General features: G+C 43.8%; 1 protein-coding gene across 3 annotated transcripts in view; it reads left to right on the plus strand.

Annotated features, from left to right (window-relative positions):
• Positions 1–3,316: 3,316 nt before the first annotated feature.
• maml1 (mastermind-like transcriptional coactivator 1) overlaps positions 3,317–24,465 on the plus strand; it is a 39,848-nt gene continuing 18,699 nt past the window's right edge. The window contains exons 1-3 of one of the 3 annotated variants that reach the window (XM_041840963.2): positions 3,317–3,988; positions 4,656–4,960; positions 21,725–23,134. In XM_041840963.2, the coding sequence (XP_041696897.2) occupies positions 4,676–4,960; positions 21,725–23,134 (1,695 nt within the window). In that variant the 5' untranslated portion in view covers positions 3,317–3,988; positions 4,656–4,675. Of the gene's footprint in view, positions 4,961–21,724; positions 23,135–24,465 lie in introns of all 3 variants that reach the window. The other 2 variants (XM_041840947.2, XM_041840957.2) reach the window with 2 other exon arrangements.

The following is a 24,465-nucleotide window of genomic DNA, read 5'->3' on the forward strand; positions in this document are numbered from 1 at the left end:
TTGGGTATGACGCTACAAGCTTGGTACACCTGTATTTTGGGAGTTTCTGCCATTCTTCTCTGCTGATCCTCTCAAGCTCTATCAGGTTGGATGGGGAGCGTCGCTACACAGCTGTTTTCAGGTCTCCCCAGAGATGTTAGATAGGTTTCAAGTTCGGGCTTTGGCTGGGCCACTCAAGGATATTCAGAGACTTGTCCCGAAGCCACTCCTGCGCTGTCTTGGCTGTGTGCTTAGGGTCGTTGTCCTGTTGGAAGGTGAACCTTCGCCCCAGTCTGAGGTCCAGAGTGCTCTGGAGCAGGTTTTCAGTAAGGATCTCTCTGTACTTTGCTCTGTTCATCTTTCCCTCGATCCTGACTAGTCTCCCAGTCCCTGCCGCTGAAAAACATCCCCACAGGATGATGCTGCCACCACCATGCTTCACTGTAGGGATGGTAACAGGTTTCCTCCAGACGTGACGCTTTGCATTCAGACCAAATAATTCAATCTTGGTTTCATCAGACCAGAGAATCTTGTTTCTCATGGTCAGAGTCCTTTAGCTGCCTTTTGGCAAACTCCAAGCGGGCTGTAATGTGCCTTTTACTGAGGAGTGGCTTCTGTCTGGCCACTCTACCATAAAGTCCTGATTGGTGGAGTGCTGCAGAGATGGTTGTCCTTCTGGAAGGTTCTCCCATCTCCTCAGGATTTTTGGTCACCTCCCTAACCAAGGCCCTTCTCCCCCGATTGCTCAGTTCGGCTGGGCGGCCAGCTCTAGGAAGAGTCTTGGTGGTTCCAAACTTCTTCCATTTAAGAATGATGGAGGTCACTGTGTTCTTGGGGACCTTCAATGCTGCACAAATGTTTTGGTATCCTTCCCCAGATCTGTGCCTCGACACGATCCTGTCTCGGAGTTCTACGGACAATTCCTTCGACCTCATGGCTTGGTTTTTGCTCTGGTATGCACTGTCAACTGTGGGACCTTATATAGACAGGCGTGTGCCTTTCCAAATCATGTCCAATCAATTTAATCTACCACAGGTGGACTCCAATCAAGTAGCAGAAACATCAAGGATGATCAATGGAAACAGGATGCACCTGAGCTCAATTTCGAGTCTCATAACAAAGGGTCTGAATACTTACGTAAATAAGGTATTTCAGTTTTTTTTTTTTTTAAATTTATAAATTTGTTCTCTAAAAAACAGTTTTCGCTTTGTCATTATTGGGTATTGTGTGTAGATTGAGGAAATTGTTTAATTTAATCAATTTTATAATAAATAATAATTATGCCATTTAGCAGACGCTTTTATCCAAAGCGACTTACAGTCATGCGTGCATACATGTTTGTGTATGGGTGGTCCCGGGGATTGAACCCACTACCTTGGCGTTACAAGCGCCATGCTCTACCAGCTGAGCTACAGAGGACCAGAATAAGGCTGTAACGTAACAAAATGTGGAAAAGTCAAGGGGTCTGAATACTTTCCGAATGCACTGTATCTAGCTTACTCGTTTGTGTGTGTGGCTCATAGAAAGTTGTAGAAACATGGGTAACACCTATTGGAATTCCTACACTGATTATGCATGCAGTGCAGGATGGTATCAACAGTGGTGTAAAGTACTTAAGTCGTTTTATTTAGTATCTGTACTTTACTATTTATACTTAACTACATTCCTAAAGAAAATGATTTACCTTTTACTCCATACATTTTCCCTGACACTCAAAAGTACTCCTTACATTTTGAATGCTTAGCAGGACAGGGAAATGGTCCAATTCACACACTTATCAAGAGAACATCCCTGGTCATCTCTACTCCCTCTGATCTGGCTGACTTACTAAACACAAATGCTTTATTTGTAAATGGCGTCTGAATGTTGGAGTGTGCCCCTGGTTATCCATACATTTAAAAAAAATTGTGCCATCTGGTTTGCTTAAAATAAGGAATTTTAAATGATTTATACTTTTACTTTTGATACTTAAGTATATTTTAGCAATTACATTTACTTTTGATACTGAAGTATATTTAAAACCAAATACTTTTAGACTATTGCTCAAGTAGTATTTTACTGGGTGACTTTCACCTTTACTTTTAGTAAAGAAACCTTAATAGAAAATGACTCAAGTATGACAATTGGGTACTTGTTCCACCATTGGGTATCAATGGACATTCTACAGAGCAGATATTATGGCCCAGGCAGATCAATGGCGGTTTGATGCGGCTCATTTCAGGTCACAATCAGAACGATTGAGAACTTGTTCACACTGGGAAAGTTTTTACATGGCACAGGACAGCTCTAGTCTTACATATAGGCTATGTCACAGCAGCACATTGTCAGATGTGCATAGGTACCATCAAAGAGTGGGCCACCAACAAAAACACAGGAGCTAATGCAGTCCACAACATTTACACATAGCTACCGTGACCATCTTTCAGGATCCAGGCACGTCCGCCATTGCTTCCGATGGCATCATTCCATCCCACTTCTTACACCAATGTAGCGAACGGTGACAGTGCAACACCGCTTGGAGGTTTTGAGCCCTAATCTCCAAGTCTGTAGGCAAACGTCATGCTAACCAAAACTAGCTACATTATACCCTCCTTTCCGGAGAGCAATTCCTCACTGACACTTCTCTTAATGAAGTCCCTCACATGTACATGCCTCACAGGTGCCATCCAACTTCTGACACCAATATAGCGATTTTGGGGCTCCGAGGTGAGCCGCAAACTGCATCCTGATGGCTGGAGACAGACCTGTTACCACTGCTCCAAGAAAGCTAACTCTCTTGGGGACGTGGTAATCGGTCTTGTCAACGCCTATCAACAATGTATAATCTCTGAACCGACTGTGGTGCTCAAATGACATGATTTGAAGCTATACAGAAATTATTTCAAACTATACGTATCATGTGATAACATTTCTTGCCGGACAATAAAAACAGTAATGCAGTGACAAAACAATAGTAACAGTACCTTTTAGGTACCTTTTGTTTAAAGTGTAGAAAATGTAGATAACACTTTGTGACAACTGCTGATCTAAAAATTGCTTTATAAAATAGATTTGATAGAAAGTTGTAGTTACTTATCAGTCACATCACATTCTTCCAACAAGGAGTGTGTATTCATTAGTTGAGCTCACTTGAATTCTGACACTGTGGCTGTTCCATACTTGGCATAAATTGTCAAAGGACACACTGTTACACATTTTACTGTAAATTAATGCAAATGGTCTCTATTGCTTGTTTTCACTGTCAATCATTAAATGAGGTGGGGACCATTCCTACTTCTATGGTGGGGACAGCGACGCGGCTGTCTGGTGGTGACGCCTCTTGGTTTCGGTGAAGCAAAGCAAAGGTTAGGGAAAAAAGGAGAGAGAAAAAACTTGTTCCAAAATGGCGACGAAGATCTGGCTGTCCATTGCAAAACAATAGAAATAGCAAAGAGTGGCAGTTTGATTGTTTGTTGTCGCAATTAGTTTTTTTTTGTTTTGCAGTCGACCTAACTGCTTCGGAGTCGGGTTGTGTGTGTTCTATATGGACTACTTGTGATAATTATTTGTGAAAGTAGTCTGGGTATCATGCTTTTGTTATAGTTAGCTAGCTAGCAGGCTATCAAGCTAGCTAGCTACATCCGTATCTTGTTGCAGTGTCTGCTAGCTATCAATTCACATTACTGCGATCTACGCTGAGGATCAGCTGTTAGCCAGGCAGAACACAGGCAACATTACTTTAGCTAGCTAGTCAAGTTGCGACGTAACTACTTTTGTTATTAGCGAGCTAACGTTTTAGTGTTTTCTAGGCTGATGGTCATCGGTAACTTGACGTTTTATCCTGCCTAGCTAGCAGAAGTTATTTTCCATATCCATTTTGCTAGTTAGCTAACTAGTTTAGTAGAAACGAACTGAGCGTCACTTGCTTTAGCTAAGTTAGCTAACTAGCTAACTTTCACCATGAGACAGGAGTGTTTGTTGTAGACGAAGTTAGCTTTAGCCAGCAAGCTAACCAGCTCGGTGAAGTTGGGTAAGTAGTCAGCGAGATTTTAATACATTTATTGTTTACTAATGTAAACTACTGCAATTGTATATTTGTTCTCACTAATACAGTCCCGTTTAACTAGTTAGAAGCTGACGTACAAGTTAAAGGCTTTTCTTACTCAAACTTTGGATATGTTTGACCAGAGGAATGTTATGGAGACCCATTGATTGAATAGCATTTTAGTGACCAACTAACTACTGTAGTTAGCTACGTTATTCGCTCATATGTCATGCTTATCTGCGATCAAATGAATTGAACTCGTCTATTCAAGATACTTTACTTTGTTTTTGCGAATTTGGCTAGCTAGCCAATGCTGGGGCCTTTTGCTAGCCAGTTATTGCAATACTATTTTTTCACGATGCGACATAAGGTGCACTTTATACCTTGCTAGCTAGCTAGGCAGTAGAACAATATTGTCTCAATCGTATTTTACGTCCGTTTTCTTCTGGCTAGTGTTGTGAGACTAAAGGCCAACATTAGCAAGACAAAGGTAGACTCTATGGAAGCAGTAACCTTAGTTGATTCTCTAAAAGGGTAGGGGGTATAGACGCCCACACTAAAAAGGAACACGTCAAGCATTTTATCCGGACTGTCGAAACCTGAGTCCAGAGTTTAAAAACACACTCTTTATTGATGATGGCGGATTTTGTAGTGCCGCGACACAGTGCGGTGATGGAGCGACTCCGCCGTCGAATCGAGCTCTTCAGGAGGCATCACACCAGCTGCGAGAACCGCTACGACAACACAGCTATGGAGCGGCTGGAGATGGAACGGCAGCAGACCTTTGCACTGCACCAACGGTGTCTGCAAACCAAGGCCAAACGGTCGAGTAAGCACCGCCAGCCACAGCCAACCTCAGACCAGTCGGCGCAGAGAGGATCAGGGACCGGGGGCAGCAACGCAGACCTAGGGGATGGTGGAACGCCAGAGCAAAGCAGAAACAGCACTTTGATTGCGGTAATTGACTATTTCAGTAATACGGGGTGGATGTGAAGAATGCAAATGTAGACAAAGCTGATAACAGCTCATTGGCAGTCATTGTATTTGCGCATTAATGTAGTATTCTTCATGTGTGGTGATTGCAACTAAATGTGTCTATATGGAAAACTAATTGCAATCATTTGCTTTGTGTGCAGTGATTAGCACGGAAGAGTTGTAGCCAGTAACATGCGTGCTCCTGGGCGCGTGCTGGCTGGTTGCTGTCACATGATCTCAGTGGGCGAGTTCGTTTTGCATGGCCCGGTGCCCCAGGTGGTGGGTATCTATATATGAAGGACCATTGGAATGGTCTAAAATGTGTAAACTCCGCGCACCCGGTACACCGGGCCATGCTAAAGGAACTCGTCCAATGTTGTAATGCTGTGTTTACTAGGCGGTCTTTGGCATGCTCCATCCATTCAGTGAATTCCACACATTTTTGCTGTGGCCTAACATACATTTCATGCTAGTGGATATGGAAATATATATTTTTTACAACAAGGCATATACTGTCTGTTTGCTTTGGAATTAGACGCAGTCTAAGATTTTTCAGTGTTTGTTTCTGGAAATGGTGCTCTCAGGGCCTCTACAAGCTGGACTGTTGAATAAAATTACATTTGAATGTACTCTACAGGTCGTCTCTGTGGTTGGTCCTCTTGCGAGTAGGAATTTGAGACAATATATATATATTTTTTTGTATTTATTTCACCTTTATTTAACCAGGTAAGCCAGTTGAGAACAAGTTCTCATTTACAACTGCGACGTGGCCAAGATAAAGCAAAGCAGCGCGATAAAAACAACAACACAGAGTTACATATGGGGTAAACAAAACATAAAGTCAAAAATGCAACAGAAAATATATATACAGTGTGTGCGAATGTAGTAAGTTATGGAGGTAAGGCAATAAATAGGCCATAGTGCAAAATAGTTACAATTTCGTATAATACTGGAATGATAGATGTGCAAATAGAGATACTGGGGTGCAAATTAGCAAAAATAAATAACAATATGGGGATGAGGTAGTTGGGTGGGCTAATTTCAGAAAGGCTGTGTACAGGTGCAGTGATCGGTAAGCTGCTCTGACAACTGATGTTTAAAGTTAGTGAGGGAGATACCAGCTTCAGATATTTTTGCAGTTTGTTTCAGTCATTGGCAGCAGAGAACTGGAAGGAATGTCGGCCAAAGGAGGTGTTGGCTTTGGGGATGACCAGTGAGATATACCTGCTGGAGCGCATACTACGGGTGGGTGTTGCTATGGTGACCAGTGAGCTAAGATAAGACGGGGAATTGCCTAGCAGTGATTTATAGATGACCTGGAGCCAGTGGGTTTGGCGACGAATATGTAGTGAGGGCCAGCCAACAAGAGCGTACAGGTCACAATGGTGGGTAGTATATGGGACTTTGGTGACAAAACGGATGGCACCGTGATAGACTACATCCAATTTGCTGAGTAGGGTGTTGGAGGCTATTTTGTAAATGACATTGCGAAGTCAATGATCGGTAGGATAGTCAGTTTTACGAGGGCATGTTTGGCAGCATGAGTGAAGGAGGCTTTGTTGCGAAATAGGAAGCCGATTCTAGATCTAACTTCTGATTGGAGATGCTTAATGTGAGTCTGGAAGGAGAGTTTACAGTCTAACCAGACACCTAGGTATTTGTAGTTGTCCACATACTCTAGGTCAGACCCGCCGAGAGTAGTGATTCTAGTCGGGTGGGCGGGTGCAAGCAGCGTTCGGTTGAAGAGCATGCATTTAGTTTTACTAGTGTTTAAGAGCAGTTGGAGGCTACGGAAGGAGTGTTGTATGGCATTGAAGCTCGTTTGGAGGTTTGTTAACACAGTGTCCAATGAAGGGCCAGATGTATACAAAATGGTGTCGTCCGCATAGAGGTGGAGCCGAGCTTCACCAGCAGCAAGAGCGACAGCATTGATATACACAGAGAATAGTCGGCCCGAGAATTGAACCCTGTGGCACGCCCATAGAGATGGCCAGAGGTCCAGACAACAGGCCCTCCGATTTGACACATTGAACTCTATCTGAGAAGTAGTTGGTGAACCAGGCGAGGCAGTCATTAGAGAAACCAAGGCTATTTAGTCTGCCAATAAGAATGTGGTGGTTGACAGAGTCGAAAGCCTTGGCCAGGTCGATGAAGACGGCGCAGTACTGTCTTTTTATCGATCGCGTTTATAATATATTTTAGGACCTTGAGCGTGGCTTAGGTGCACCCATGACCAGCTCGGAAACTGGATTGCATAGCGGAGAAGGTACGGTGTGATTCGAAATGGTCGGTGATCTGTTTGTTAACTTGGCTTTCAAATACTTTCGAAAGGCAGGGCAGGATGGATATAGGCCTGTAACAGTTAGGATCTTTGAAGAGGGGGATGACCGTGGCAGCTTTCCAATCTCTGGGGATCTCAGACGTTACGAAAGAGAGGTTGAACAGGCTAGTAATAGGGGTTGCGACAATTTCGGCGGCTAATTTTAGAAAGAAAGGGTCCAGATTGTTTAGCCCAGCAGATTTGTAGGGGTCCAGATATTTTAACTCTTTCAGAACATCAGCTGTCTGAATTTGTGTGAAGGAGAAGCGGGGGGGCATGGGCAAGTTGCAGCGGAGGGTGCAGAGCTGGTGGCCGGGGTAGTGGTAGCCAGGTGGAAAGCATGGCCAGCCGTAGCAAAATGCTTGTTGAAATTCTCGATTATTTTAGATTTATCGGTGGTGACAGTGTTTCCTAGCCTCAATGCAGTGGGCAGTTGGGAGGAGGTGCTCTTATTTTTATGGACTTTACGGTGTCCGAAAACTTTTTGGAGTTAGTGCTACAGGATGCAAATTTCTGTTTGAAAAAGCTAGCCTTTGCTTTCCTAACTGATTGTGTATATTGGTTCCTGACTTCCCTAAAAAGTTGCATATCGCGGGGGCTGTTGGACGCTAATGCAGTACGCCACAGGATGTTTTTGTGCTGGTCAAGGGCAGTCAAGTCTGAGGAGAACCAGGGGCTATATCTGTTCTTAGTTCTGAATTTTTTGAATGGGGCATGCTTATTTAAGATTGAGAGGAAAGCACTTTTAAAGAACAACCAGGCATCCTCTACTGACGGAATGAGGTCAATATCCATCCAGGATACCCGGGCCAGGTCAATTAGAAAGACCTGCTCGCTAAATTGTTTTAGGGAGCGTTTGACAGTGATGAGGGGTGGTCGTTTGATCGCGGACCCATTACGGACGCAGGCAATAAGGCAGTGATCGCTGAGATCCTGGTTGAATACAGCTGTGTATTTAGAGGGTAAATTTGTCAGGATGATATCTATGAGGGTGCCCATGTTTACAGGCCACCCATACACAAAAAATGTATGCACGCATGATTGTAAGTCGCTTTGGATAAAAGCGTCTGCTAAATGGCTTATTATTATTATTATTATTACAGATTTAGGGTTGTACCTGGTAGGTTCGTTGATAATTTGTGTGAGATTGAGGGCATCTAGTTTGGATTGTAGGTTGGCCGGGGTGTTAAGCATATCCCAGTTTAGGTCACCAAGCAGTACGAACTCTGAGGATAGCTGGGGGGGCAATCAGTTCACATATGGTGTCCAGGGCACAGCTCGGTGCTGAGGGGGGTCTGTAGCAAGCGGCAACAGTGAGAGACTTATTTCTGGAAAGGTGGATTTTTAGCAGTAGAAGCTCAAACTTTTTGGGCACAGACCTGGATAGTACGATATCCATAGGGTAGTATAATTAAACCAACTTCGTCAAAGCGCTGGTAGTGCATTCTGATTTCTATCACCTGAGGCATGCGCAAAACCATGTAAACACGTGCATGAGTTCAAGTATGCATGCGTTACTTACATCCTGTGCGCTTGATTCGATTGAAAGAAATCTGAATGCACTACCAGTGCTTTGAAAAGTTGGTTTAATAATACTTTCCTTGGGATATATTGTCTCAAATTCCTACCTGCAAAAGAACCAACCACGCAGACAAACGGTAGAGTAAGTTCAAATGTAATTTTGCTAAATATTCTTGCTTGAAGAGGACAATTTCCAGAATCAAACAATGGAAAATCCCAGATGTGGATTTAGAAATTCACACTCTAGTCCCAAGGCAAACTGTCTGTCAGTGAAGTTGTTCTGTGTCACACAGTGAGGTGTCTTCTAGTATAAGTAGTCCATATATTGTTGGCACTCCTCTTTAGTCCCATGCAGTTTGTCATGGATAGGGCTGTGTGGTCATGAAATTGCCAGCTGGTGATTGTCATGCAAATAACTGCCCGGTCTCACCGTAATTGACCGTTAATTAACATAAACATGTTTAGCATCTCTGGCTTCCTCGCATAGCCTGAAAGACACTGATGTGGACCTTTTGGAACATATATATATATATTTTAAAAAGTCTAAATCCATTTAATATAGCCTACACATCACAATAACTCCTTTTAGGCAGGTCTAAAGAAACATTATGATATGAAGAAAATGTAGCTAGCCTATTTCAGATTAACAGAATATCATATTCTGAGTCGTCCTTATGTTAGTCCCTGATCTGGATATGCCACATAGCTGTGGGCTACACCAGTTTATTAACATTTAGCAGGCAATATTTGCTTATAATTCCCATGGCATTATTTTATATTATAGTAATAACAATGCAATTTAACATAGCTGAATAAAATAGAAAGTATATTTTTCCCAAACGATATTTTCTACATTGTAGAATAATAGTGAAGACATCAAAACTATGAAAGAACACATGGAATCATGTAGTAACCCAAAAAGTGTTAAACAAATTAAAATGTATTTTATATTTGAGATTCTTCAAAGTAGCCACCCTTTGCCTTTGACAGCTTTGCACACTCTTGGCATTCTTTCTTAAAAGTTAATTTGTTCAATATCTTTCCATCTTAATGCGTTTGAGCCAATCAATTGTGTTGTGACAAGGTATACAGAACATAGCCCTATTTGGTAAAATACCAAGTCCATATTATGGCAAGAACAGCTCTAATAAGCAAAGAGAAAAGACAGTCCATCATTACGTTAAGACATGGTCAGTCAATCTGGAAAATTTCAAGAACTTTGAAAGTTTCTTCAAGTGCAGTCGCAAAAACCATAAAGCGCTATAATGAAACTGGCTCTCATGAGGACCGCGACAGGAATGGAAGACCCGGAGTTACCTCTGCTGCAGAGGATATGTTCATTAGAGTTACCAGCCTCAGAAATTGCAGCCCAAATAAATACTGCACAGAGTTCAAGTAACAGACACATCTCAACATAAACTGTTCAGAGGGGACTGTGTGAATCAGGCCTTCATGGTCGAATTGCTGCAAAGAAACCACTACTAAAGGACACCAATAAGAAGACAAGACTTGCTTGGGCCAAGAAACCTGAGCAATCGACATTAGACCGGTGGAAATATGTCTGGAGTCCAAATTGGAGATTTTTGGTTCAACCGCCGTGTCTTGGTGAGACGCGGTGTGGGTGAACGGATGATCTCCACATGTGTATTTCCCACCGTGAAGCATGGAAGAGGGGTTATGGTGTGGGGGTGCTTAGCTGGTGACACTGTCTGTGATTTATTTAGAATTCAAGGCACACTTAACCAGCATGGCTACCACAGCATTCTACAGCAATACGCCATCCCATGGCCAGCATATGCGGGAACTCCTTCAAGACTTTTGGAAAAGTATTTCTGGTGAAGCTGGTTGAGAGAATGCCAAGCATGTGCAAAGCTTTCATCAAGGCAAAGGGTGGCTACTTTGAAGAATCTCAAATATAAAATATATTTTGATTTGTAGTAACCCAAAAAGTGTGTAACATGATTCCATATGTGTTATTTCATAGTTTTGATGTCTTCACTATTATTCTACAATGTAAAAAATAAAGAAAAACCCTTGAATGAGTAGGTGTGTCCAAACTTTTGACTAGTACTGTGTGTATGTATAGAACATCCAACTTCGTTGTTTTTCTAAGTCCACAACAATGCTTAAACCACAACAGGAGACCACTTTTGAGGTCAGAGAAAAATAGAAGAAATTGGGATTTTGGGGTTTAGTTAGCCTTTAATTCAAGTGCGCACCAGAAAGACACGGTTGTTTGGTTAGCAATGTTACTGTAGCGCTCGTGTTTGCAGAGTTTGCAAAACAAATGGTCATTGGATTGATGAAAATAATCATTATCATTTATATAATTCTGCCAGGTAGGCATAGGCTACTTTAGTTAACATTTCATTGAGAAGGTTTTTGGGAAAGCCTTTCCATTGCTTCCAGAAGAAGGTTATCATTAGCATCATTGCTAACTGAAATATAAAGTGTAGACATACTCGCGCACTGCACATACAGTGTGGGGAAAAAAGTATTTGATCCCCTGCTGATTTTGTACGTTTGCCCACTGACAAAGAAATGATCAGTCTATAATTTTAATGGTAGGTTTATTTGAACAGTGAGAGACAGAATAGCAACAAAAAAATCCAGAAAAACGCATGTCAAAAATGTTATACATTGATTTGCATTTTAATGACGGAAATAAGTATTTGACCCCCTCTCAATCAGAAAGACTTCTGGCTCCCAGGTGTCTTTTATACAGGTAACGAGCTGAGATTGGGAGCACACTCTTAAAGGGAGTGCTCCTAATCTCAGCTTGTTACCTGTATAAAAGACACCTGTCCACAGAAGCAATCAATCAATCAGATTCCAAACTCTCCACCATGGCCAAGAACAAAGAGCTCTCCAACGATGTCAGGGACAAGATTGTAGACCTACACAAGGCTGGAATGGGCTACAAGACCATCGCCAAGCAGCTTGGTGAGAAGGTGACAACAGTTGTTGCGATTATTCGCAAATGGAAGAAACACATAAGACCTGTCAATCTCCCTTGGCTTGGGGCTCCATGCAAGATCTCACCTCATGGAGTTGCAATGATCATGAGAACGGTGAGGAATCAGCCCAGAACTACACGGGAGGATCTTGTCAATGATCTCAAGGCAGCTGGGACCATAGTCACCAAGAAAACAATTGGTAACACAGTACGCCGTGAAGGACTGAAATCCTGCAGCGCCCGCAAGGTCCCCCTGCTCAAGAAAGCACATATACAGGCCCGTCTGAAGTTTTCCAATGAACATCTGAATGATTCAGAGGAGAACTGGGTGAAAGTGTTGTGGTCAGATGAGACCAAAATCGAGCTCTTTGGCATCAACTCAACTCGCTGTGTTTGGAGGAGGAGGAATGCTGCCTATGACCCCAAGAACACCATCCCCACCGTCAAACATGGAGGTGGAAACATTATGCTTTGGGGGTGTTTTTCTGCTAAGTGGACAGGACAACTTCACCGCATCAAAGGGACGATGGACGGGGCCATGTACCATCAAATCTTGGGTGAGAACCTCCTTCCCTCAGCCAGGGCATTGAAAATGGGTCGTGTATGGGTATTCCAGCATGACAATGACCCAAAACACACGGCCAAGGCAACAAAGGAGTGGCTCAAGAAGAAGCACATTAAGGTCCTGGAGTGGCCTAGCCAGTCTCCAGACCTTAATCCCATAGAAAATCTGTGGAGGGAGCTGAAGGTTCGAGTTGCCAAACGTCAGCCTCGAAACCTTAATGACTTGGAGAAGATCTGCAAAGAGGAGTGGGACAAAATCCCTCCTGAGATGTGTGCAAACCTGGTGGCCAACTACAAGAAACGTCTGACCACTGTGATTGCCAACAAGGGTTTTGCCACCAAGTACTAAGTCATGTTTTGCAGAGGGGTCAAATACTTATTTCCCTCATTAAAATGCAAATCAATTTATAACATTTTTGACATGCATTTTTCTGGATATTTGTTGTTGTTATTCTGTCTCTCACTGTTCAATTAAACCTACCATTAAAATTATAGACTGATCATTTCTTTGTCAGTGGGCAAACTGTACATACACAGACGGTGCATTCGTGTGCCGTTTCAGAAAGTTGCAGGAAATTACGAATCACTGATGCGTTTTGTTAATGTCTTTATGATTAACTTGGGAAAATTTATAAATGTTCTAATAAGTTCAACACATTTAGTTGATTTCCTACTAAGTTCAATAGATGTTTTATGTTGTTGAATTCCGTTTTAATTCCCTGATTCCTTCTGTGTTTTCCGCAACACAGATTTTATAGGGCCCTCTCCTATCAGGTTTTGTGGGGAAATATGTTTGCTGAAGTTACCTCCATTGACCCTGTTGGAATTATCTCTGGCATATTTTTTACTTGAGGGAAACGCTAGCCTATGATAAAAGTGAAAAGGAACCATTTGAATTACATTAGGCATTTTACCAGCTGCCTTTTTGTTAATTTACTCCTCACTTCCAGCCTTGTTGTGGAGATTGAGAAAGTAGGGTAGAAAAGTATCCATGCAATTTGGTTCTCTTGTGGGACTGCCCTACCATGGCAGCACCCATTTGGACTGTATTGTGCCATGAGCCCATGAATCAAATAATATTGTGTTGTATTAACAGTGAAATGCTTACTTATGGGCCCTTGCCAACAATGCAGAGAGAGAAACGGAAAGATAATAACACAAGGAATAAATGCACAATGAGTAATGATAACTTGGCTATATACACGGGGTACCAGTACCAAGTCTATGTGCATGGGTAGGAGGTAATTGAGGTAGTTATGTGCAGTGCTGTGAAAGTATTTGTCCCCGTTCTGATTTGGTCTATTTTTGCATGTTTTTGATACTGAATGTTATCAGAACTTCAACCAAAACCTAATATTAGATAAAGGGAACCTGAGTTTACAAATAACAAACATTGATACTTATTTTATTTAACAAAGTTATGCAACACCCAATTCCCCTGTGTGAAAAAGTAATTGCCCCCTTACACTCAGTAACTGGTTGTGCCACCTTTAACTGCAATGACTGCAATCAAATGCTTCCTGTAGTCATTGATCAGTCTCTCACATTGCTGTGGAGGAATTTTGGCCCACTCTTGCATGCAGAACTGCTTTAACTCGCGACATTTGTGGGTTTTTGAGCATGAACTGCTCGTTTCAAGTCCTGCCACAACATCTCAATTGGGATTAGGTCTGGGCTTTGATTAGGCCATTCCAAAACTCCATATTTGTAGATTTCTAGCCATTTTCATGTAGACTTGATTGTGTGTGTTGCTTCAGCTCACAGACGGATGTCCTGACATTCTCAAGTAGAATTCTGATACACAGCCGAATTCATGGTTCCTTCTATTAAGGCAAGTCGTCCTGAGGCAGCAAAACATTCCCAAATCATCACACTACCATGCTTGACCGGTGGTATGAGGTTCTTACTGTGGAATGCAGTGTTTGGTTTTCGCTAGGCATAATGGGACCCATGTCATCCAAAAAGTTGACCACAAAAAAAGCACCTGGATGATCATCAAGACTTTTAGAAGAATGTCCTATGGACAGATGATTCAAAAGTATAACTTTTTCACACAGGGGCATTGGGTGTTGCATAACTTTGTATGAAATAAGTATGTAATTGTTCACTCAGGTTCCCTTTATCTAATACAGGGGTGTCAAACGTACGGCCCGCGGGCCGGATCAGGCCCGCAAACGGGTTTAATCCGGCCCGCGAGATGATAAAAAAAATAAAAAATAAAGAAATTTGTAAAGTATAAAAATGCGCTGCAATTTTTCAATAAAATAAACTGCTGTTCCAATTGCGTCCACTGGATGGCGCAATTGTGTTAAGCAAGCAAACTGTTTTATACCGGGGCAGAGCAAGTAGGTCAAGCACGTGCAGCCAATGAGCTACTTTGTTTTGCCCGCGATATTTATTACGGCTTCTACTTTTAACATTATGTGCTTTGGCACCCTCATTGCCCCAATATGTCTCTGTCAAAAAAGAGAAAAGTGGACGCAGAGTGCAGAGTGTTCCAAGAAAAATGGTCATCCTATTTATTCACGGAATTGAATGGGAAAGCTGTATGTTTGGTGTGTTCAGAGCATGTTGCAGTGCTGAAAGAATATAACCTTCGTCGCCACTATGTGAGTCTTCATGCCGACAAATATGACAACTTTCAAGGACAGCGGAGATGAGGGAAGGTGAATGAACTGTTGGCGGGTCTGAAGAAACAGCAGTCTGTGTTTACTCACAGCCGAGACATCAGTGACGCTGCAGTGAAAGCTAGCTACCTCATTGCTAATGAAATCGCAGTGGCTTCAAAACCATTTAGTGAGGGTGAATTTGTAAAAACATGCATGATGAAGGCAGCGGAGATTGTGTGCCCTGAAAAGCGGCAGGCTTTTGCAAATATCAGCCTGACAAGAAACACAGTTGCAGACAGGATTTCCGATCTTTCAGTGGATTTGGACAGCCAGTTGAAGCAAAAAGTAAAGTCATTTATTGCGTTTTCGGTTGCAATTGATAAAAGCACGGACATTACAGATGTTGCACAACTGGCCATTTTCATCTGCGGAGTTGATGACACATTGACCGTCACCGAGGAGTTCGTGGAGTTGGTGCCGATGACAGATACAACGACAGCAGCTGATATTTTTACCGCACTCGTCGGCGCGCTGGACAGGGTCGGAGTGGACTGGTCCCGCGCTGTCAGCCTGGCTACAGATGGTGCGCCCTAAATGATCTGGAAAAAAGCAGGCGTTGTGACAAAGTTCAGAGAAAAAGTGCAATCTGCAAATGGAGGACGTGATTTTTTGACTTTTCACTGTATTTTGCACCAGGAGGCTTTGTGTTGCAAGTCATTAAAGATGGATAACGTCATGAAGGTGGTCATCCAAACTGTTAATTTCATCCGATCCAGAAGCCTGAATCACCGTCAGTTTGACAGCCTTCTCAGAGAGAAAGACCACATCTATGGCCTGCCATACCACACTGAGGTAAGATGGTTAAGCCGAGGTGCTGTGCTGAGGCGTTTATTTGATTTACGAGAAGAAATTGAACAGTTCATGGAAGAAAAGGGCAAACCAGTGTTAGAATTTCATTCCGCAGAATGGATGCAGGACCTTGCATTTATGGTGGATGTTACAGAGCACCTGAATAACTTGAACAAACAGCTGCAAGGGCGCAACAGTTGTCACGCAGTATTATGACAGCATTCGTTCTTTCAAGTTGAAGCTGTCATTGTGGGAGACGCAACTTGCCGGTGGTGATGCAGCTCACTTCCCCTGTCTGAAAAATGTGTGCGCGACCCAACATGTGGCAGACATGAAGCGGTTCAAAGATAAAATAACGGGACTGTTACGGGAGTTTGAGCATCGCTTTCAGCTTTATGTTTATATGTTTTTATGTTGATGTGCTATTGTTTTTAATTGATTTTATTTTATTTGTATATTTAACCTATTCTTGACTCTGTGGTTCTTGTGCTTGTTTGGGGAACAGGATTTCATTATTTTTATCTACATTTCTGCCTGAGAAATGACCCTGATATAGATCTGTGATATACTTCTGTGAATCACTGAGGCATTGTGTGTTCTTTGTCCTCAGAACTTTCAAATAACTTGAGGTGTTTTATGATTAATAGTGATGTTGTGCTTTTGGACACTGTCCTCAGGCTCCAGCTTTATGTTTATATGTGTTTATGTTGATGTGCTATTGTTTTTATTTTATTTTATTTGTATATTTAACCTATTCTTGACTCTGTGGTTCTTGCACTTGTTTGGGGAACAGGATTTCATTATTTTTATCTACATTTCTGCCTGAGAAATGACACCCTGATATAGTTCTGTGATCTGTGAAACAGTTCTGTTAATCACTGAGGCATTGTGTGTTTGTGTGTTCTTTTTCTTTAGAATTTTCAAATAAACTTGACGTGTTTTATGATTAATAGTGATGTTGTGCTTGTACTATTTTGGACACACTGTCCTCAGGCTCCAGCTTTATGTTGTATGTTGATCGTATTAAAACAAAGAAAACAATCTGAAGTTGTTGTTTTTAAGTTATATATACCATGATTTTTCCGGTCCGGCCCACTTGGGAATAGATTTTCCTCCATGTGGCCCCTGAGCTAAAATGAGTTTGACACCCCTGATCTAATACTAGGTTTTGGTTGAAGATTTGATAACATTCAGTATAAAAAAGATGGAAAAGTAGAGAAAATTAGGAAAGGGGCAAATATTTTTTCACAACACTGTACATATTGGTAGGACTAATGACCCCACCTGAAGCATTTTGCCTCTGTAACCTCTTAAGTCTCTGAGAAACAAGTGATGTTTTTAAGCCACACACAACCCAGGCTTCAGTCGCAGCCCAGTAGTTAATTGGCCGCTACCCACCATTTGGGCCACAGCTGCAATAGGACTATATGACTAGCCTCTGAATGATGACTCGGGAATTAAATCCAACTCCACCCACTGCTTTGAGCCTCTGACTCATCATTGCTCTCAGTGCCATTTCCTGATGCCTCACAATGCCACAGTTGAGCTGTCCACTGGTGTGTGTATCAAGCCACGGGGCAGAACATGACTCTCCATTGCTGATGCACCCCATAACCTAGGCGTCATGTCACTTACTAAAACAGGTCTAAATTCCCAGTGTTAACTAGCCCACTCGTGGCACCATGTTAGCAAGCTGACTAGCCTGTCAGCCTGTCTGTCAGTTCCCTATTAACAGGGCTCCGCTCCAGCCTGGCCAGTCAGTATGAGGTTAAACGCTTGTACTATAAACGGTCCCCTCCGTCCCTTCGTTAGACCGGCTCGCCACTGTTCCACACCTGCACATCCCAGGGAGGCCCATTGTGGCCACGCCGGTGGCTTCAAAGGCAAAACGGGCGCGCTGTCAGCGCTGGGCCCGGGGTTTGGAATTCAGCATGCTCCCCTCCACGGCGCTAGCACTAGCTCTTTTGTTGTAGGGCCTCGTCCTCCTATACACATGCTAATTAGTTTCATGTGACTTCAGGTCTGTGGTAGTAGTGGCAGCGGTGGTGGTTGCTCAGAAGAAAGCTGGGTGGGGGAGCCAGAGGGGGAGGGGAGCAGGGCGAAGACGGAGACCAGTTTTTCAGGTTCATAAAGCACTGGAGTGAGTCACTAGACTAGCTGCTCTCTCCCTTTCTCTCCTCTGGGAGAGTGAGGGTGTTAGAGACGAGGCCAGATCAGACGAGCCGTGCACAGTCTTCTCTCTCTAAAGCCAGCGTACAAAGTGAGAAAGACCAGATCAAACGAGCGGCGCGCGGCCTATGATTTCAGTGGTATTGTTGCGCTAAAAAAGGGATGGGCAACTTTGATGGGGGTGGGGGACACAATCTGAAGTCATCATGAGGGGCCTCAGTGGCTCGTGGGTCTGCATACCCACATCCATACCCACACATGCAGTCAGAGCCGGCCCTAGCCTTTTGGGGGCCCTAAGTGAAATCTGGTTGCGAGCAAAACTTTTTAGCGGCGCTACAATTCTACACATTTTGCTAATTGACTGACTGTCAGTGGCTGACATAAGAGAGAAACTGATTCACAACCACATTTTGAAATTGCACCTTGTGTATTCCAAATGTCAGCATTTAAGTTGAGACACCGACTGAGGCCCCCCCCCCAAAAAAAAAACAGCAACACATTAAATACACTAAAACCTTCCCCGCAAATGTACAGCATTATACTGGTACCACAGTTGCCAGCTTAATACTGTTATTTTGCTTTACAGCTGAGATGCTGTAATATGTTTTACAGTACTTTTCCTTACTGTAAAGACATATTACAGCATCCTTGCTGTAAATTTACAGGGATGCTGTAATGTTTTACAGTAAGGAAAATGGTACTCTAAAGCAAAATTACAGTATTAAGCTGGCAACTCTGGTAAAATTCTAAGTAAGAAAAACAATACTTTTGTAAAATACAATGAATGTATTCAAAGTGGTAACAACATTAAAAATGAATGAACAGAATTGACAGTAGAAGTAAGAAGAAGTTAAAACACAGTGCATTCGGAAACTATTTAGACCCTTTGCTTTTGCAAATTTTGATACGTTACAGCCTTATTCTAAAATGGATTAAATTGTTTTTTCCCCCTCATCAATCTACGCACAATACCCCATAATGCAAACAGGTTTTTAGACATTTTTTAACATTTATATTAAAAAAACTGAAATCACATTTTACATAAGTATTCAGACCCTTTACTCAGTACTTTGTTGAAGCACCTTTGGCAGAGATTACAGCCACAAGTCTTCTTGGGTATGACGCTACAAGCTTGGCACACCTGTATTAGGGGAGTTTCTCCCGTTCTTCTCTGCAGATCCTCTCAAGCTCTGTCGGGTTGGATGGGGAGCTTCGCTGCACAGCTATTTTCAGGTCTCTCCAGAGATGTTAGATCGGGTTCAAGTCCGGGCTCTGGCTGGGCCACTCAAGGACATTCTGAGACTTGTCCTGAAGCCACTCCTGCGTTGTCTTGGCTGTGTGCGCTTATGGTTGTTGTCCTGTTGGAAGGTGAACCTTCGCCCCAGTCTGAGGTCCTGAGCGCTCTGGGGCAGGTTTTCATCAAGGGTCTCTCTGTACTTTTCTCCGTTCATCTTTCCCTCGATCCTGACTAGTCTCCCAGTCCCTGCCGCTGAAAAACATCCCCAAACATGACGCTGCCACCATCATCCTTCACCGTAGAGATGGTGCCAGGTTTCCTCCAGACGTGACGCTTGGCTTTCAGGCCAAAGAATTCAATCTTGGTTTCATCAGACCAGAGAATCTGGTTTCTCATGGTCAGAGACCCTTTAGGCCACTCTACCATAAAGGCCTGATTGGTGGTGCTGCAGAGATGGTTGTCCTTCTGGAAGATTCTCCCATCTCTGTAGCTCTGTCGGAGTGACCATTGTGTTCTTGGTCACCTCCCCTTGCCTTGACACAATCCTGTCTCGGAGCTCTGCGGACAATTCCTTCGACCTCATGACTTGTTTTTTGCTCTGACATGCACTGTCAACTGTGGGACCTTTATATAGACAGGTGTGCCTTTCCACATCATGTCCAATCAATTTAATTTATTACTGGTGGATTCCAATCATGTTCTAGATACATGTCAAGGATGATCAGTAGAATCAGGATGCACCTGGACTCAATTTCGAGTCTCATAGCAAAGGATCTGAATACTTATGTAAACAAGGTATTTCTGTTTTTTTTATTTTTAATACATTTGCAAACATTTCTAAAAACCTGTTTTTACTTTGTCAAAATTGGGTACAATTTTAGATCTTCAGATTCAGAGCACCAACAATGAAAATGATAATAAAAATAGAAATAGTACTATATAAATAACAACTGTAGCAGTGATGAACGAATAAATGTCCATTGGGTTGGACATTGACCATTGAGGGGGTGGGGACCAAGTGAAATAAAATAACTAAATAATAATATATACATTAACAACTGCAGCAGTGATGAATGTCATTGGGGTGTGGGCAGAGTAAAAGTCCGTAGAGGGGGTGGGGGGAAATGTCTAAAGGGGGAGCAGCAGCAGGTTAAGTAAGTGACTGTTGTGTGGGGGTGGAGCAGGTAGCTGACTAGTGGTGGCTATTCAGCAGCCTGATGATCTGGGGGTAGGAATTATGGGCCAGTCTTCCAGTTTTCCCTATAATGCTCTTGTGCTGCCTGCGTCTGAGTAATGGAAACTGGGAGAACAGGCCGTGGCTGGGGTCCCTGATGATTTTCTTGGCCTTCCTGCGACACCTGTTATTGTAGGTGTCCTGAAGGGCAGGCATTGTGCACTCAATGGTGCTTTCGGCTGCACGTATCACCCTCTGAAGCGCCTTGCGGTCTGTGGCGGTGGAGTTGCCGTATAAGGCTGTGATGCAGCCCGATCTATGCTCAGGGGCAACTCTGTTTGGGTTAAGGGGGTCTCTCTTTCCCTTCGGGACATATTTTATTATGCTGATCAACAACATGTGCGTAGAAGAAACCATCTCTTTTATAAAGGTCTCTTGAAAAGTTCGAGGCAGAGCAAAGATTATCTTCACTGGGAGAGATGTAAGTTGGGGAGACTAAGTGAATTAATAAAGTTTTTGGTGATAATCAGAAATACTTTGTTATGGTTATCACAAACACTAGAGTAGTGAATTGACGTTAGCTTCAGCTGTAAGCTACCAATGAAAAGTTAGCCTACAAAGGTGGAAGCTACCGGTATCATCTTGCATTCAAATCACATCACATTGTATTGGTCGCATACACATATTTAGCAGATGTTATTTTGAGTGTAGAGAAATGCTTGTAAATACTGCAAAGTTGCTTAGGAGCCAGAAACAGAGCGGCCATGTCTATTGGCGCCATCTTGTTTCCCCCCACGTTGTAAAGTGTTCTAGCCTGTGTTGCAAACAGTAATGAACAGTTTTGACATGTATGCCGTGTTGGATTACTCAAGTGTGTTAACTTCTGTGCAGCATGAGTGGTGATGCAGCCCAGACTCCCAGTGAGTGCAGTGGTTCCTCAGGACAGGCTAGAGCTAGCAGTGAGTAAGTGGAGGAGGCACGGTGCGCTCGCGCTATAGCTAAGGGGACATCGGCTGCGCTGATAGACGGACTTGATCCTCTCTCAATCAGTAGATGACGTGAGACACATTTTACAGAAGTACAGAAAAAAATTCTAGTACCTAACTGTTTTTCGTGTTCTAGTATCGAAAAAGTACCAATGTTTTCGTATTGCGTGCAACACTAGTGATGATCACAGGATCATTAAGAATATATTCATGTTTTCACACGTGTTTATATCTTAACTTTGTCTCCACTTTATTGATTAAACTTGGCCTCTGGCGATGATCTCAGTCAAAAGCAGTGTGATAGTATTCAGCATGTGTGTTAATTGTATGTTACTAATGTTTGTGTCATTATTTGCTCTAGTTGCAGGAGTCTGTGAAGAGGAAGCTGGAGAGCGCTAGCTCCCCTGGTCAAGTCAATGGCTTCAGCGACGGCTACCCCCCGTCCAAGAAGGCCTGCCTGGACAATGGCACATCCAACGGCGGCATCCCCCCGCGCTCTCCCCTGGACTCCAAGCACGGCATCGGCGCTGACTCTCTCATACCCAATGGCATCCACCGGCCTGGTGGTGAGCCCGGTGGGGACGCTGCGGGGGAGCAGGAGTTTCTGCTCAAAGAGATGAAGCAGGAGCCCATGGATGACATCCTGCCCTGTATGCTACCGTCAGGGGGCGGAGCCAGCAACAGCCTCTTCCCTGACCTCAACCTCAACGAGCAGGAGTGGACGGAGCTCATGGAGGAGCTCAACCGCTCTGTGGCCTATGAGGACATCCAGGACATCCTCAACGATGGCTTCGAGGACCGCAAGGACCTCCCCGAGCTGGCCGGACCCACCCCAGGGACAGGTGCACAGTCTGGGGGAGCAACGCAGGGAGGGGGACTCTCACAGGGAGGCCTCCTGCCTCCAGACCTGGCCAGCATTAAGACTGAGTTCTCCCCGGCCTCCGCTGCTTTCGAGCAGGACTCGGGCACCGGCTCACCCCACGTCAGGCCCACGTCGTCGGGACTACCCATGCAGCGCTCCCCGGCAGCGGCGACCACCACTGCCTCCTCCCCGGCCCTGTCCCAGCCCCTCAGCCAGCAGCCTCCCCCATCCAGGCAGCTCCCTCCCCAGAACCACCACCTCCCCCCGGTGCCCGTCCCCAAAGACCTTTCCCCTGCCCAGCAGCTCCAGCAGCTAGCCGCCCATCGAGCCCAGCAGATGCAATCCCAGCTTCAACAGCAGCAACACGCTCAGAAACCGCAGCAAACCCCAAAACAACAGCAACAACCGCAGCAAGCGCCTAAATTCCACCCCTCTGGATCGCACCCTCCGTCTTGGCCCCCTCAGTCAGCCCCGTCTCAGAGCCCCCTAGGGGGCGCCTACGGCCTGGAGAAGCCCACCAGCCCCTCCCTCTACCCCCAGGACTTCCCCAACAAGCCTCAGCTGATGATGCCCGGACAGCCCAACAAGGGCTCACCCAAAGCCGCGGCTGGCGGGTACCTGCAGTCCGGGGGCCCCCACCCCAACATGCTGGGCCACCCTGCCCAAGGACCAGGGGCCCTGCTCAGCCACCCTGCAGCAGCAGGCCCCGGGGGCCCGGGCTCTGCCATGCTCAACTACAGCAACACCAAGCCCCTGTCCCACTACGAGGCTGCGGCCCAGGGGCCACCACAGGGCCCCACTAGTGCCCAAAGCCAGAACAAGGCTGCGCTGCTGTCGCTCCTCAGGCAGCAGCAGCAGATGAAGCAGAAGCAAGGCCCGCCCTTCAGACCACACCTACCCCACGGCCAGGTAAGACTGCAGCTCATTCTCTACAACTAACCATGGCCATTATCACAAGAGTTCTCATTTTGTAAACATGACTTCTATTTGACCACCTTTGATACCATGGTGTTGGCTTAAAATCAATTATATAGCAGAGTCAAAAGCTTAGTGATAAGAGTCAAGGATCCACATAGAAACATCAATAGTAGCACTCTACTGCACACAAAATATTCCCTCCTACATTTTGAAAGATTTAGGCTTTCTGATAATGTCAATAAATAAAAATGCTGGCTGTGCCATAGGGGTACTAAAACACCAAGGACAATCAGATATTTTCATTGTCAGAGGGTATGATCCTAACTGCTCGATTAGGCTCCTTTCACCCAAAGAATGTCCCTGTCTCCATTGCCTGTAAATGTTGGCAAAAACATTGACCAAGGCCATTATTTTACATCAAATCACGTCTTTCATTGAGCATGATATTGTCCTGAAAAGTAGCCTAACTGCCCTAAAAACAAAATGTTTAAAACCTATCAAGTATGCTTCTTTAGAGGTTCCTACACAAGTATGCTTCTTTAGAGGTTCCTACACAAGTATGCTTCTTTAGAGGTTCCTACACAAGTATGCTTCTTTAGAGGTTCCTACACAAGTATGCTTCTTTAGAGGTTCCTACACAAGTATGCTTCTTTAGAGGTTCCTACACAAGTATGCTTCTTTAGAGGTTCCTACACAAGTATGCTTCTTTAGAGGTTCCTACACAAGTATGCTTCTTTAGAGGTTCCTACACAAGTATGCTTCTTTAGAGGTTCCTACACAAGTACATATTTTTTGTCAAGTTATCTATATTTAAACATGCAACATGGGTACAGACAGCCTGTCTCAGTATGGAGAGCAGTTCACAATGCATATAGACCTATCATCTCATCGTAACATTTTTTCTTGTGACAGGTAGGCCTACATTTTCTGGAGCATAGCCTATGCTACAGTAATATAAAAACCGAATGCGCGTCTAATTTAACCATCTCCATCTGGCTTCCAGTGGTCGCCTTGTTTTTTAATTGTTAAGATTATACTTTTTTTTAAATTGCAGCTGCAGAGTTTTAAAACAGCCTATCACTCGAATCTCGTTGCTTTAAATAAGTGCACGCGCGAGCACTCTCTTGCAGTCTTTCTCTCTCTCCATCAACTCATTCAAATTGTATCCAAAATAGATAATCTTGTTCTAGATTGATATAGATATATACTGAACAAAAATATCCATTCAACAATTTCAAAGATTTTAATGAGTTACAGTTCATATAAGGAAATCGGTCAATTTATATAAATAAATTAGGCCGTAATCTATGGATTTCACATGA

The sequence above is a fragment of the Coregonus clupeaformis genome, chromosome 2, assembly GCF_020615455.1.
Source record: "Coregonus clupeaformis isolate EN_2021a chromosome 2, ASM2061545v1, whole genome shotgun sequence".
In the NCBI taxonomy this organism is placed as follows: Eukaryota; Metazoa; Chordata; class Actinopteri; order Salmoniformes; family Salmonidae; genus Coregonus; species Coregonus clupeaformis.